At 51.4% G+C, this 15,885-nt stretch overlaps 6 protein-coding genes across 6 annotated transcripts; 3 read left to right on the plus strand and 3 right to left on the minus strand.

The window, feature by feature from the left end:
* Window positions 1-253: 253 nt before the first annotated feature.
* AtWU_07711 (cAMP-dependent protein kinase) lies at window positions 254-1,605 on the plus strand (the record flags this gene model as incomplete). The annotated part of the gene is made up of 4 exons (XM_035502820.1): window positions 254-431; window positions 497-589; window positions 659-783; window positions 886-1,605. 4 exons carry the CDS (start codon window positions 254-256, stop codon window positions 1,603-1,605), a joined length of 1,116 nt encoding a protein of 371 aa, XP_035358713.1.
* Window positions 1,606-2,539: 934 nt separating this feature from the next.
* On the minus strand, window positions 2,540-3,550 carry AtWU_07712 (pyrroline-5-carboxylate reductase family protein; the record flags this gene model as incomplete). Its single annotated transcript, XM_035502821.1, has 2 exons — window positions 2,540-3,453; window positions 3,511-3,550. The coding sequence occupies 2 exons, from the start codon at window positions 3,548-3,550 to the stop codon at window positions 2,540-2,542; spliced, it is 954 nt and encodes a 317-aa protein (XP_035358714.1).
* Window positions 3,551-4,169: 619 nt separating this feature from the next.
* Window positions 4,170-5,676, minus strand: AtWU_07713 (proline oxidase Put1; the record flags this gene model as incomplete). The annotated part of the gene is made up of 2 exons (XM_035502822.1): window positions 4,170-4,971; window positions 5,051-5,676. The coding sequence occupies 2 exons, from the start codon at window positions 5,674-5,676 to the stop codon at window positions 4,170-4,172; spliced, it is 1,428 nt and encodes a 475-aa protein (XP_035358715.1).
* Window positions 5,677-9,342: 3,666 nt separating this feature from the next.
* On the plus strand, window positions 9,343-11,342 carry AtWU_07714 (arylsulfotransferase; the record flags this gene model as incomplete). Its single annotated transcript, XM_035502823.1, has 2 exons — window positions 9,343-10,077; window positions 10,137-11,342. The coding sequence occupies 2 exons, from the start codon at window positions 9,343-9,345 to the stop codon at window positions 11,340-11,342; spliced, it is 1,941 nt and encodes a 646-aa protein (XP_035358716.1).
* A 994-nt stretch (window positions 11,343-12,336) lies between these two features.
* On the plus strand, window positions 12,337-14,155 carry AtWU_07715 (Zn(II)2Cys6 transcription factor; the record flags this gene model as incomplete). The annotated part of the gene is made up of 5 exons (XM_035502824.1): window positions 12,337-12,376; window positions 12,455-12,475; window positions 12,557-12,658; window positions 12,709-12,948; window positions 12,999-14,155. The coding sequence occupies 5 exons, from the start codon at window positions 12,337-12,339 to the stop codon at window positions 14,153-14,155; spliced, it is 1,560 nt and encodes a 519-aa protein (XP_035358717.1).
* A 110-nt stretch (window positions 14,156-14,265) lies between these two features.
* On the minus strand, window positions 14,266-15,643 carry AtWU_07716 (NAD(P)/FAD-dependent oxidoreductase; the record flags this gene model as incomplete). The annotated part of the gene is made up of 2 exons (XM_035502825.1): window positions 14,266-15,363; window positions 15,431-15,643. The coding sequence occupies 2 exons, from the start codon at window positions 15,641-15,643 to the stop codon at window positions 14,266-14,268; spliced, it is 1,311 nt and encodes a 436-aa protein (XP_035358718.1).
* Between the last annotated feature and the right edge of the window lie 242 nt (window positions 15,644-15,885).

Genomic DNA, 15,885 nt, shown 5'->3' on the forward strand with positions numbered 1-15,885 from the left:
AATCCCCGCGCCGTTGCCGTTCCCCTGATCGATCTCTATGTGCGATAATAACTCGCCTGCATTTCTCTACCAGCTTTAAGGGACCCGGTACTCGCCCAATTGCTACCCCAGCGACTCCTTGTTTTTCTCCCCACACCTTTCCCCCTCCCCGCGGCCCTCCGCGACAGGATCCCTTGCCATTTTCTGGGTGCACCAAAACCATCGATGCGCTAACGACATGCAAAGATTCTCAGTCCCAACTAGCCAGTTCAAGATGGGGTCGGAAGATATTCACGAGAGGGAAAAGGAGATAGTGGCTTCAGTCCGACCGCCTCATCAGCGTCGACTGAGTCCGTTCGTTATCGCTGGTCGTGCCGAAGAGAAACAGCTGGGGATATCGACTCGTCGGTTGAACGTCAATGACTTCGCACTGTTGAAGACACTGGGCACAGGTAAGCTTCGCTTCGTCGCTTGCGCAACCTAGCCAGTGTCTGACGGCGGCGATTCTTGTGCCCAGGCACATTCGCTCGGGTGTGGTTAGTGAAGTTGAACGACGAAAGGCAACGCAAGAACAGGGTCTACGCTCTGAAGATACTCCGAAAGGCAGATGGTATGTAGTTTGCGATGCATACTGCAGCAACAGCATCTGGCTAACCATTTCTGTTTCGAAATTTGACAGTGATCAAGCTGAAGCAAGTCGAGCATGTCCGCAACGAACGGAAGACTCTCGCAGATGTTTCCGGCCATCCTTTCATCACGACGTTGATTGCCTCCTTCTCCGATGATCAGAATCTATATATGTTGGTATGAAGCCTAGATTCATTTGTATTCCTGTCACGCGACCAATCTCAACCAGAGCAGTGAAACCTGTGGCATCATGGCGATGGAAGACTAATGTCGTCATAGTTGGACTATTGCCCCGGAGGCGAGATATTCAGCTACCTACGACGCGCACGACGCTTCAACGAGAATACATCCAAGTTCTACGCGGCCGAGATAGCGTTAACCATCGAGTTTCTTCATGACGTGGAGGGAGTTGTTTATCGAGACCTTAAGCCGGAGAATATCCTGCTTGACGCCGAGGGTCATATCAAGCTAGTCGACTTTGGGTTCGCAAAACAGGTTGGCGACCATGAGACCTATACTCTGTGTGGGACTCCCGAGTATCTCGCCCCGGAAGTCATTCATAACAGCGGCCACGGCCTTGCCGTAGACTGGTGGGCTCTAGGTATCCTAATATACGAGTTCCTTGTGGGACAGCCGCCATTCTGGGACCAAAACCCGATGCGCATATACGAGCAAATCGTCGAGGGTCACATACGTTATCCTCAGAACATGTCGCCTGCAGCGCAGAACATCATATCGTTGCTGTGCAAGACCAACCCGACTGAGCGGTTGGGCTACATCTCCGGGGGCTCAGCCCGAGTCAAGACGCATCCCTTTTTCGAAGACATCAACTGGGATGACCTGTTCTACCGCCGCATCAAGGGACCCATCATCCCTCGAGTCGATCATCCTGCAGATACTGGAAACTTTGAAGAATATCCAGATCCGGATGTGAAGAACCAGAGTCTTTACACTGATGATTTGAGAGACAAGTACGAGGCACTTTTTGCTGATTTTTGATCGCTTAGCCGCTTTTGAATGCTCTTATGTCAGGCCACTCTTTGTCGTCCCGGCGACGACCGCACATGCGTTCCAAGCGCAACCGCTGGCGACATCTACCATATATCCTTGACCCTACCATGACAGGCTTGAAGCCGTCTATGTGGCAGGCTTTTGCCTTGCTCGCAATACACCCCGCGAAGCCTTGCAGCGATTACGGCACTTGTCCTAGTCTTCAGCGAAGAGCTCTACGCCCGTACTCTACTCCCGTACTCTACTATCTACTGCGTCCTGCGACGCACCACAATATTGCGCGTGATGTCTAGCTGCATGCTTCTGCCATATCCGATGTGGCTTCTCGACATGAAGCGGGCTACAGATCCCTGCCGGACATTGACACTTGCGAGTACGCTATGAAGAGAAGTTATCATGACTTCAATTTCGGATCCTGCAACGAGCCTCGTTATCGATCAGTACTTCAGTTGTCTCTAATCTTCTAGCATGATGTGCTTCTTACTACATTCCTTTCTATTCTTGAGCGTTCCAGATTGGCGAGCCGGTCATTTACACCTACAGCGCGGGGATTCTTCGAACACAAGCCAGCTACTCACAGCACTCTCAGGAGGAACTGCTGCTTACACCCATCCCGCCAGTTCCTCTTATCAGCGGACCAGTCAGGGATATTCTTCAGTCACGATAATGAGTAACGATGTCTGGTTTCTTGCACATGCTTTCTGTCCACCTTTCACGGGTCCCAGGGGATGCTACTAAAATTTAGGTGAAGGGGGCCCCGGTTGATATTGCTTCACTTCTGTACTTTTTGTCTGGACGACACTGCGAGACATACAATTGGATACATAGTACAACGTTGCCTACTACAACTTGAATACAACATGTTAACACCTAAACATCCACCACATCCCCTCCACCAATCACCAGAATATATACTAATGATCTAGTACTTCCTCCCCGTCCCATTAACCAACCCCACCCCCCTCCCCATCCCCTCTGCCACCATAACCCCCTCCCTAACCACCCTCCCCACGAGACCCCTAAACCCCCCTTCCTCCAACACACACAACCCACCCATCGTACACCCCCCAGGAGAAGTCCCCCTCTCCTTCAACAACGCCGGATGCTCCCCACCAAGCAACAAATCCCCCGTACCCCTCAACACCTGCGCAACCGTCACCCTCGCCTCCTCCCTCCCCAACCCCATCGCCACGCCCCCATCCACCAACGCCTCCACGAACACCGCCAAAAACGCAGGCGTCGACCCACCCAGCACCGTGAACGTATCCATCTGATCAGGCCGCACCTGCACCGTGCGTCCTATCTTATTGAATATCCCCTCCGTTAGGGAAATCATCCCCTCCGGCACACGAGTCTCTGCATTCGCTTGCAACTCTTCAGAGGGGAGCTCGATCGCTGTGATGGACTGGGAGATGGTAGCGCAGATGTTGGGCAGGGCGCGGACAACATAGAGGTCTTGTGGGTTGGAGAGGAGATTGCGAAGGGAGGACACGGTCCAGCCGGCGGCGATGCTGATGAGGAGTTTTGGGGTGGGAGTGGGACTGCAGAGGGCGGATTTTGTGTCTGGGTTGGTGAGGAGGGAGGGGATGTCGGTGGGATCGCAGGCGAGGATGATGGTGTTGGCGGAGGAGATGGCGAGGTGGTTGTCCGTGGAGGAATAGATGGTTAGGGTGGTGGTTAGGTGGGAGTGGAATTGGGATTGGAGGGTGTTGAGGGAGGAGGAGCTGCGGACGGTGGCGATGAAGTGAGTTGGGAGGGGGGTGTTGGTGGTGTTTGTGTCTGTGGTGGTGGATTGGGCGATTAGGAGGCCGTTGAGGATGGCGATGCCCATTTTTCCTGGGATGTAGTGTTAGTAAATGGATGTATATGGTGGGTAGGGAAGGGGGGATGTACCGCAGCCGAGGATGGCGAGGGTGTTTTCTGGTGTAGACATTTTGGATGTAGTAGTAGTAGTTGTTGGTTTGATTTGGTGGCTTGGATGGATGGATTGATGGTTAGAGTTGATGGATGTATAGCAGGTATATGGTAGTGTGTGTGATATTCCAGAGTTATTAAGTGTCACGAGAAGGATTTAGATTGACTGCTTGAGTTGAAGGAAAAAGAAACAAAAGACATGGGAGGAATGAATGAAGGCACGACAGCACCCCTCATCTTTACTACCCCTCATTGCATCAATTGACTCCAAAGTGTAATCGAACTATATCCATCCAGATCCACTCGGATATCGGTGGGTCGCACTGCAAGCTGGCGGCTATTCTAACTGCACTTCAGCGTATGCCCTAGTAAAACCTAGTTGGGTGCTCACCGGCCGATAACGGTCGAGATTATCAGCTGCAGCTCAGTTGATTACAGTTGTAACTGTGCATCCTTTGGGTGACCACCTTGCATCGGCTACAGATGCCATGGTTGGGAAAAATATCCTGAGATTGCAGCTTTGCAAGGATGATGTAGACACTCATGGAGGGGTAATTGGTTGAATTGGAGATATGAATAGATACCATAATTGCCATTCATTCATTCACGGTCATACTCCATACACATAGCTAAACAATCTATCCAAAGAAAGCCCTAACTCGCCTTCTCACCTCCGCCTTAAGCGCCAAATGCTCAGCCATAGTACGTGAAACCGCATCCTTATTTTCCGCTGCTCTCCGCACCAAATAACCCAGACACTCTCCCATACTACCCCAAGTCAAGCACTTGTACACACCAGGAGCCACACTGTTTTGATCTTTCAACTGCAACAGCCCGAAACTAACGCCATCCGCCATCCCCAGCAGCTGTCCGAACTCCACTCGGCCAGTGGGAAGCCCCGCCTGTAAGCGAGCCTGGTGCAGCTCATGCGCCGCCACAGCACTTTCAATATTATGCGTAGCCAGAAACAAATCCGTGGTGGGAAACCTGCGTCCGGATTCTCCGAAACCCTGATAACGCTGCTGCAAGACTCCCCGCACGATGGAGTTGTATGCGATATCGGTATCTTGCTTCGTATCGTGGATGAGCTGTCTCGGGTCCGATCTCATGTACGCTCCCCGCACCAGCTTCAATCCAAACGTAAATCCTTCCTTGTCTGCTATCTCCATGTGCGACGCTATCGTGCTCGGCGTACTTTTGAGATAAGCCTGGTATGTGTTGTACACTACTGCCTTGCCGTTTCGGTTGTACTTGCGCATCATGTCCAATGTGAGGTTGTGGATCCCTTGGAGGAAGGAGTGCTGCTCGGCGTCCATGAGGAGACGGGCGTTCTTCTCGACTACCCGTTGGCACACTTCATCTAGGGCCTCGACCATTTGCGTCGGGACGGGTTGTCCGGAGGCGAAGGCCTCTGTGACTTTGGGTCCGGCCCCAGTGAGCCTAATAATAGGGATCAGCATCCACTGATTGACTCTCAAATCGGGTAAAAGAGTCCCTGGACTATGGGGGATCGACTTACTTTGGGGCAAGGAAGTCACCTTCGCCAAGCATGTCCACGGTCTTCAGGTAACCCTCCCGCCAGGCGGCGATGAACTCGCATGACTCTGTGTCGGTTGCCTTTTGGGATACCTGGCTGTGAGCGAATTGGGTTTGGTTCGTGCTGGAATCCTGCACTGTCTCCCGCGCGTAGGTCAAAATAACTCCACGTAGTCCTGTACTTTTGATTTGGCGGATCTTATCCCGGACTTGGCTCTCCTTTTCCCCCGCACAGAAGTGGTCGTAGAATGTCTTCTTGAGGAACCAATGGATGAGAGGATTGCGGTCCACATCTAGCAAGACACCACGGGGCTTGGTAAGGAAAGATAGGATAGATAGACAAGGAACAAGGAGGGCTTGGTGAGAGGAAATGGTGGTCACGAGGAGAGACCGCAGGAGAGTCTTGGTAGGCAGGACAGAATGAGGTGGTGCAGAGGAGGGTTTCTCTGGAGCTTGTGTCTTAGCTACAGAGGAGGAGATACTGGGGACTTTCTCGAAAGTAGTCCCTGTAGCACAATATCGGAGAGATTGGAGGACTAGAGTAGGTCTTGTAAGGACACTGGTCCGTGCCCGTTGGCCAACCGGTGTCCTGCACAGGAGGTTGGACATGGTATGTGAAAGTTGAAAAGATGAAAGAGATCTGGAAGATGAAGGAATTGATGGCATAGGGGGAGACATCTTTATACCTTGGATCGCAAGCTGCGGGGTGCATTCGTCCCCTCAATGATAGGGATAAGCATGTCTTGGGAGCTGATAAGATGACCACTTGGAGCAGGACGATGCCGCTCATTGGTGCCCCCTAGATCACCGGTCCTATCAGTAATACTCTTACTCATGTATCAATGCTAAATTACGCTCCCATTCGTCTCTAAATGAATCTAATTGACGTGTCTGGCGGTTCCATCGGCAAAATAATGGCTAGGCTTCGACCGTCCCTGGATTGATGCTTGTTGAGTGAGGGGTAGACTTGGATCCGGTAGCCCTACCGTGTCTATAGTGTTGGATGTGCGAGACACACGGGTGCCTGTTACTTTCATCCTGTCTAAGCGAGGTCTCCAGGGCTTCTCCTGAATGAACATGGCGTTCTGTTCTGAGGGTTCGGGAGCTGTTCAATTTGCATATAGTTATCAAGATCCTGTCATGGCCATCTTCTTATCCTGTGCTTCGGTCAGCGCTCTGGTCACGAAGAGTAACAAGAGTTAACATGGAATAAGTGCGTTTATAGAAAGGCGTGCGATACCCATTGCCATAGTATGGTAAAAGATATCGTCCAAAGGACATTTGTATACTGCGGAACGAAGCCGGAGAGTACTAAGACTTGGTCCATTGACCGCCAACCACACATGATCGACTCCTCTTAAGTACTGAGCAGTCATGTGTGACAAACGCCATAGCTTCCCCTGCTTACCGCATTTGTCTTACTGCCACCATCCCCTAAGAATTACTGTGGGTTCTCAGGGCAACGTGCCTTCCTATTACGGAAAGCAGGCCTCTCCTCACCTCCTCGTCTGATCCATTGAGACACATATTCTTCCTCCCGTATATAACTACGAATAACAAGAAGAAAATCAAAAAAAGGAGAGTCATGATGCTTTACTTTCCATTCTACACTAAGACTATCCGTTAGATTGCTACGGGAGCTTCAGATCGAAGCGAACGAAGCATCCAGATTCATAGTCCACAAAGGCCTTGACTCTGTATTTCCATATCAGCTAGTAATGCCAGCTTTAAATGATTGATCTCTATCATTTTGTATTTACCATGCCTGTCCGTGACTTCCAAAAGTCATCGGAGTACAAGCATGTCCGAACATCGTGAACATAGTAGTACTCACTACACTTTGGAAGATATATAAAGTATTATATTGTCCTAACGATCCCAACTAACCGGAGTTGAGGCAAAAGACATATTTTTTGATTGAAAAGCAAAGATCTGAGGCTTCACGTCTTCATCTCGATACCGGCCTTTCTTAGCGCTTTCCAATCTATAATTCATCTATTTTGAGGGCACTGCAGAACTCATAGTGATGGGCGCCCCGATGTCCTGAAAGCCAGTATTGTTTCCGATAACCTACAAGGTCTTCTCGTCCCTGCTCGCCTAGACTCGCAAGCGAAAGGGTCTTTCTTGGTCCCGCAACGCCCAATTGTTTAGCCCGCGGCGGAGGGTATGGCACTGGACTTGAGCTACCACGAACCACACAATAGGTGTGAATATAGTCCAGCCCTACTATTAGAAGCTGAGTCAATATAGCTCGGGCCACATTGACTGGAAACTTCCAAGTTATGCTAGGTTCTTCTGATAGCGTCACACCACACCTAATATTTTCGCTTGCAAGACATAAGTGACAGCCATGTGAGTGGCCAGTGATCTTGAACTGAGCCGATAAAACAGAATATAGGCACTGCCACCGTGATATGCCTTCCCAGAACCCAATACGCATAATACCTTGGTTTTCGAGCATAAATTGGAGTGGCAACTACGATAGGAATACTCAACGTGACGTATATCGCCCCTAGATTATCTCTGACAAAACATACAGTTGAGTAGCGACCTTAACCTAGCCTAGAGATGATCGAATAGTGACCGACACCTTCTTGCCACCGATGGTCATTGGTGATAGCTTCTTGGAGCCCATATGAGAAGGTAGTAAATGATAGTGGTTAAGGTTACTTTTATTAGGGGTGAATATGAGTGTCCAAGATACGCGAAGAGAGCCCCCAGAGAAACGTGACTAGGAAAAGGATCATAATTCATTACTGAGTTACAGAACGAGAGTCCCAACTCACCGAAGCGTACACCACTCCGCAGTACGCTTGTGGGTGGACAAACGCTCTCTCAAAGAGTATCGTCAGAAGTATGGCAGGATGAGGTGAGACACATTGGATTTGGAATATAACTAGCACAAATTTTGTCCGCCTGTCTTGATACAGCACGCAGTGCACTGACACTACACGCCTGAGCTTATTTTCGACTCATATCAAGGTAGTAAGTTTACCGTTCAGTTTGTCCATGTTGAACATGCACGTATCTAAGACCTTTGGACTCAGCCTTCATTGCCTAGCAGATCCATCAGATCCATGCTTTATTATAAACTTGTCTCCCCATCACTGTCTAGTTTGACAACTTTAATTTCAACCCAGCCAATCCTGACTTGGGCGTTAGTGAATAAGTTCAGTTGGAGGTATATTTCCAGCCTTAGCCTAGTAGTTGCATGCAAACTACTATATATAACCCCAGTATGACACGCCACATGTTTGGGCACATGGACAGGCGGTGAGGCCATTCCCGTTTTGGATGGCTCCATTTTCGAGGAACTTCAGGATCGAAGTCATCCGATACACATCCACAGCATCGATGATTCTCTATAAATAGCCCACTGAAGTATGCCTGGGCTGTAAACTTTCAGGGTGAGGTTTGGCAACGCGAATCGTCATCGCCTTTCACAATGCCAAGCGCTTGCTTCTTGGCTTCTCCGCCGGAACCACAGGCGCCTATCCCCTGACGGGCGCGACACTTGCCAAACGCCTTGCTTGTTCTTATCCAGAAAGTATGTGCCGATCAATACACGCCTCTACGGTCAAAAATTTTTCCATAAGTGTCTCGTGGCCGTCATGAGCCACGTCATGCAACGAATTGGTTGCCGGGAAGTTCCAGATGTCGGCCTTGAAGCACAGAATTTAGTTTAGTGGCCACCGAGATATCCGAACGGAACCAGGAGATAACGAATGGGATCCACTCAAAGCCCCATCGCGCACACGAATCAGCAGAATCTGACGAGGTCAATGACATCCCCCAAGTCAACAGTTCGGGGCTGGCGAATCGCCGATGCGATACGTCGATCAGAGTATGGCATCTCGATTCTCTTCAGTTTTGTGAATGGAAGGCATTCGCGGAATATCACGGTGAACTGGTCGCGTGTGGATTTTATTAACCCCAGTCTAGTATCCAGTTAGTTATTATACTAGCAGCCTTCGGTTCTTGTCCGTGGATCGCTGTCCCACAATCCCGGCAACCCCTGGGTGGGAGGCGTGGCCTGGAGAACAGGCGCCATGACCAGAAGACGCGTACGCAAGCTTCAGAGTCCGCTGTACACAAATCTGTTCGTCAAGCCGTTATTGGACGTGTGTTCCCCTCCTAAGAAAAACCCCGGCCTGCCTTTTAGCATGGCTGGCGTCCTCCAAATACATTTGAGGCGACTCAACCTCATATTTTCCTTCCGGCAATGTCGCTGGAGCTGAATACCTGCCGCCTGTCACATCTTGTGTCGGGGTAACAATGATTCCTCCCCTTATTTGGGCGTGCATTGGCGCCTTCGCTCGGACAGCCCGCGGAGATTATGTATCCACCAACTACCAAGAGTACAATGACGGAGCGCTAGGACACCGTCCTCACTTGGAATTTCACTCCAGCTCCGAATATGCACCCCTTCTACAGGTCAACATATGGGACCAGAGTGCCATCTCTGAGAAAGGGTCCCATATATTCATCAAACATGATGGTAACGACTCCTCGCCACTCTCGTCGCCGCTCATCTTGGATGCCAACGACTTGAGTGCCGTCTACATGAACCGGACCTTCAAGAATGTGTTCGGTACCCGTGTCCAAGAGAATTTCGGCAAGAAGTATTTGACTTTTTGGGAAGGTGAGAAAGGCGATGGTATAGGTGACGGCTATGGGCTCGCCTACGACGACACCTACCGCTTGGTGTATAAAATATGGGCACGAAACATCAAAGTTCACAGCGACCTCCACGAATTTGCGTTTACCGGGAACGGAACGGCTTTGGTCACAGGCGTCAACGCCATCAACGCCCATTCATCAGACTTTTTAGACAAAGGCTGGATAACGCCCCCCAGATTCGAGGTCCTGGACTCCATTTTCCAAGAGATCGACCTTGAGACTAATGAGGTGTTGTTCGATTGGCGGGCTCTTGATCACATTAACCCCATGGACTCCTACGAGCCTATGGGCAGAGGTTGGGATGCGTATCACATGAACAGCATTCAGAAGGTAAGAGCAGGACATGTCTCCCGACGACCTGTAAACACCTCTGACATTCCATGGTTTAGACCAAAGCAGGTAACTATCTTATCTCAATCCGCCACCTGCACGCCGTCTACCTAATCGACGGAAAAACGGGCGACATCATATGGACCATGGGCGGCAAACGCAACGATTTCAAAGAGCTGCCCCGCGCCAAAGAAGCCGAGTCAGCCGCACCCCTGCTGTCAATGCAGTGGCAGCACCATGCTCGCTTCGTTGAGGGAACCGACGAGACCCAAATGACCTTATTTGACAACCATGTCAAGATCACCTCTCACGGCGTCTGCGACACTGATTGCTCGCGCGGCTTGCACATCGCTATCAATGACACTGCTTCACCCCCGACCGTCCAACTCCTACGCGAATTCCATCACCCATCCCACCTTCAAGCTCAGAGCCAAGGCAGCATGCAGCCCCTTTCGCCCTCTGCGGATGATCTGGGCAACGTATTTATTGGCTGGGGCCGGTGTCCCACGTTTACAGAGCACAACTCATCGGGTGAGACAGTCATGGACGTGCAGTTTTCGCCGTGGCACAGTGACAACATCCCCGATGCGCTAGACAACTACCGCGCCTATAAGATGGACTGGTCAGCTACACCCTGGTGGGACCCTGCCATCGCACCACGGAGAAATGAGGACGGCGAGTTGGTCATGTACGTTAGCTGGAACGGAGCGACCGAGGTGGCAAACTGGGTTATCCGAGGAGCAGCCAGCGACGATGTCGACGAAGAGGGCGAAATAATAGCCGCATCACGCCGGACAGGCTTCGAAACCAAGTTGACAGTTGGCGAGACCGATTGGCGCTACATCTGGGCCGAAGCCTTGGACAATCAGGGAAATGTCCTTCGATGGTCTGAAGTCGTGGACCTTGACACAGCGGAACTATCAGTTGCTCATGACGCCTACGATGAGCCCGATTCCACCTTCATCCCCTCGGAGGAGACGCCCTCTGGATTGTCAATAAATACAGTGGTATTCCTGGCGAGCGGGCTGACCGTTGTTGTGCTGGTGACGATCGGAGCGGGAGTTATGTGGTGGCGCAGGCGCAAGGCGTATAATAGCCTGGAAGCAGAGGACTTTGATCTTGCTTCAGATGACGGCTTTAATGAGCATGATGACTATGACGAGGAGGTTGGTGATGAGGATGCTGATGTTGATCATCACTCCAGAGATGAGGACCGCCGTGCTCTGATTCCCAAGACGGAGCAGAGCAACATGAGTAGTGTGTAGGCTATCACCTACATCATATTGTAAATAGATTATAATTGACCTTCTACTTGTATTTCAAGAAACGTCTTGCTCCTCCACTACAGTGGCTAAGCAATGTATCCCCAGTGCCCACGAAAGGCCTACCAAGGAAACCCATGACCGTATAGCCGTGGCTCCCAACGGCAAATCATAATATTAATAAGGTTTCGGCTCCGCACCACCGGGACTCCATAAAGTTTGTTACGTAGTAGCACTGGCTTCGTGCAAGTCGGCTTCTACGGAGGAAACTATCACGTAACTATATTCCCGTGGATGAAGCAATAGCCGAGCACCCCATGGGGCTGGCTTTGTATAGTGTCTGGGTGGAGGAGAGCAGGGCGGGGTAAGGTGGGACGACCCGAATAGCAGCCTTTATTGTTTGTAGTATGTTCAGACTGCCGGGACTGTGCTTATGGTAGTAGTAATTGGTGGATATTGATGGTATTTGTGGTATGCTGTATCCCCTTCTAGAAGCACAAAGTACTGCTAGTCGGTGTTACGGGAGAGACAACACCGAAGAGGCCCCCAATGCTGAAGCAGATGGTGAGGTCTCACATTTTGTCAGTATTGATAATGATTGTATTAGTAGTATCACGTATTTGATACTCTATTATATCGCAAGAAGATATCCAGCATAGATAGTAGACAAGGTGTAAGTCAAGATAAGGTGAAGCACGCAATCCCGCGCCTCTCTACGTGATTTGGACCCTGGAAGGCCGGAGAAAGATTAAGGCAACGAGGCGGGGACTCAATGGCAGCCGCGCGCCATTCCCAGAAGGGAAGGGGCGTCTTATCTCCCGCTAACCCCCGCATTTTGGCTGTCTCCTCCGTGGCCACCGTTGATAAGCTCCTCTTCCTTGGGATTGTCTGCCTTCCTGTTCCCAAATTACCCCTCGTTGCAACCACTCACAATCCTCTCCTGCCATCTCGCTAGCTGCACCCTGCTCTTAACTAACATCTCTTTCAATCAATCAGAATGAACGTCCGGAGTCGAACTGGCTGTTTAGCTTGCAAGAGTAAGTCTATCCGCTCGATCAACCGGCCGCCTGCATGGCCACGCTGCCCAATGTCCTCGTGCTGATAAGGTATCTCAGAGCGCAAGCGTCGCTGCGGAGGTAAGATCTACGACCTGCTACAATTCGTACCTATTGCTCTTAGTGCCACGGAGCGTCTGAGCTGACCAATCGCCAAATCAGAGGAGAAGCCCGCCTGCAGAAACTGTGTCGTGCGCGGATTTGAGTGCCCGTACCTATCGGAGAACTCACAACTGATTAACCTAAGGTTTAAGATTTCTCTTGGTAGGCAGTCCTTGCAACTGAAGCTTGAACGGTATCCTAATTGCCTCTAGCAAATGGCTACCGGCTCCCTCTCAAGAAGCAGAATCGGAGGCACTTCATCTCCGTTTCGGCCGAGGATGTCGCCTTGCTATCGTCTGAGCATAACCAAGAAATTGTACCCGCAGAGAAAGATGATACACGCACTAAGAACCTAAATGGCCACGCACTTAACCCGGTCAGGCTGGAAGGATCGGTCTTTGCATCCCCTCTAGTCGATTGCAGTGGGCTCGAGCACCAACTTTTCCAGTATTGTGCGTGCTCTCAAAGATAATCGGCATATCCATGGCTAATTTATACACAGATCTGCAGGTAATCAGCAGGGTGAGAGTCTTCCGTGATGATTCAAGAAACAAGTTTCGATCTCTTGTCGTCCCGTTCTGCTGCGGACGGAGACCCTTGCTCTACGCGGTTCTGTCCGTCAGCGCCAATGACCGTCGCGCCGAAACAGTGCCGACACACATAAACTACGAACAGCTAGCGCTTTCGTACAAATCTCTTGCATTGAAGTCCCTTCGAAAATCTCTGTCGGATGTTAGTAATGCAAGCGAGGCCCTCATGACCTGTCTTATCCTGTGCACTCTGGAAATTGCCTCAGGCTGCCAACCGGATTGGGTGCGCCATGCTAAAGGCGCCTTTGCTATCATAAACAGCTGCTCGAGCATGATAGATCCTGACATTTTGTTTTTCGCCCGGAGCTACTTCCAGTCTCGCACTGTCTTCTTCCGCACCACGGGCTGCCATGACGATCTAAATGACAAGGATGCGGAGCGTCTGCTAGAGCCACAGACTGGAATCGACCATGGCATGGACTTTTTCTCACAATGCACAACTCTTGGAATTAACTATGCTGACGAGCGGACGGAGATCCAGCCCCATTTTGGCTGCTCCCTCAGCTTGCTCGACATCATCGCCCGGGCAACAGACTTGGTCAGCCAGAAACAGAAGCTTCGTCGCAATGGCTGCAATTCATTCTTTTCCGAAGGAGAAATGATGCAGCGGGCCATGTCACTGCGGAGCGAGCTGGACTTGTTGCCTAAAGAGCACTCCCCAGACAGCGAGTACCTGACAACCTGCGGAGAGTGCTTTCGCATGGCTGCTGACCTATACTTGCAATTGGCCTGCGATATCCCCTTGACCCAGCCAGCCCTCCAGACACTGTTGGGTAAACTGCTGGATCACATTGGCAAGGTCATCCGCGAGGACCAAGAGCGGCAGCTCTTCCCAATGTGGCCAATATTCCTGGCAGGTTGTCTGTCCACCACCGACGAGGACCGGGGGCGCGTTCTCAATTACTTCACCTATCTCGCTCATGCATGGCCAGTCAGCAACATCCCCATCGTGCGTGAAGCCACAGAGACGGTTTGGAAGTTCCGAGACCTCAACCCTCATGAGTGTGGAAGCGGATTCGATTGGCAAATGATTATTAGCCGGATGAACTGGAAATTGGCACTGTCGTAGCTGTGATTCTTTTATGCCTACCATTTAACGATATATGAAGATAAACAGACGAAGTTACATGACACTCATAGCGATAACAAATCCCAATTCATACCACACAGAAAGCAAATCTACAGCTTCGGAGCCGGAGCCAGTCTAATCTCCTCAAACTCCCTCGTCTCCCCCAACCGCCAGCTAACATCTCCCTCCCACTTCCCCTCCTTCTTCTTACCACCCTTCCACCTCCACCTCCCAACACCCTGCTTCCTCTCCTTCAACAACGTAAATACCCAATCACCCACAATCGGCAACATCTTAAACAAATGCCCCGAATCTCCCGAACAGAGAACAACCGAGCCCTCCGTCTCCGGCACAAAATCAATGATAAACTCCGAATCACTCGTATCCGCAAACCAACACAACTTCTTCTCCACAAACGGCCGATCCGCAAACTGCGGCAACGACTCCCTCAACAACCTCCTCATCCGTTTCTCATCCTCCGCCGGCAACACCCCCTCACTCTCCTGCAGCGTCTTCGGCGGGGTCGATACCCCGGACGCGGGATCCGTGTTAATATACCCGCCGCCCATAGGGCAGATTTTGAGTAGATTGGTCTTCGGATCCGGCTCGAAGTAGAATCCTAGATCGCGTGCATAGGTTACTGGAATTCCGCGGAGCATGGACGTCTCCTCGTCTGTGAGTTTGACATGTCCCAGCGACCACGACTTCGCGACGACTTGGCCCCCTGCTTCAGGGACGAGGGTCGATGCCGCGGCGCCGATGGCGACGACGGCGAGTTTGCAGGGGTAGGTTTGGCCATTGGCTGTGCGGACGCCGGTCACTTGTTTCTTGTTTGTGGGGGACGAGTAGATCAGCGAGGTCACGCGGCCGATGTCTTCGCCGAGGAAGAATTTCACGCCACGAGCTGCGGCGGCTTCGTAGACGGCGCGGAGAGCGTTGGCCGAGTGCGCGTACCCGGCTAGTTGGTTGAAGTAGCCGTTCCAGCCTGGGAGGGGGCCGGTGAGTTGCCAAGCGACGTTGCGGATGTCGGCTGGGGTGGAGATGGTGGTGAGTTTGCCTTTGTAGGTGGGGTGGTTGCGGATAGAGGCGAGGAAGCGGTTCATTGTCTGCGAGGCCTTTTCGGGAGCGGCGCCGGAGACGAGGTGCAGGAAGCCCGTTTGGTGGTAGTGCGGGGCGTAGAGGGGGGTTTTCCAGCCTTCGATGGCTTGCTGTTTAGAATGGGGTGTTAGGTGTGTGGGTGGTGGGGGCGAGGATGGGAATGGGGGGAGGACATACGAGGGTCAGTTCAGTGTACCATGGGTCTTCGTATTCTGCGCGCACAATCTTGTTGATGTCGTGGCCGGCGGAATAGCGGGCTGGGACTTGGTTGTCTCTTTCGAAGACGGAGACGTTGGTGAAGCCGTTGCTGGACAGGTGGAGGGCTGTGGTGAGGCCGAAGACACCAGCGCCGATGATGGCGATGGGGTCGGATTTGGATGTTGATACCATTGTGGGATGGTATACGGGGGCACAATTGGGGTGTGAGAGGGGGCAGAGAGAGAGGGTCAGCTCAAGTGATGATCACTGAGTGGGAGCATGAGAGGTTGATTCGTCCTGATGAGCTGCAATGGGGTTATATACTAGTAGTATCAAGGCATAGAAATAATTTGCCAATTCAGATGAATCATACCACGTACAGGTAGCATGCTGTGAGCATGAACAGGTCGGCAGTTACTCCTCCCCCGTCTGCC

This window comes from Aspergillus tubingensis, assembly GCF_013340325.1.
Source record: "Aspergillus tubingensis WU-2223L DNA, scaffold_8, whole genome shotgun sequence".
Classification (NCBI taxonomy): domain Eukaryota; kingdom Fungi; phylum Ascomycota; class Eurotiomycetes; order Eurotiales; family Aspergillaceae; genus Aspergillus; species Aspergillus tubingensis.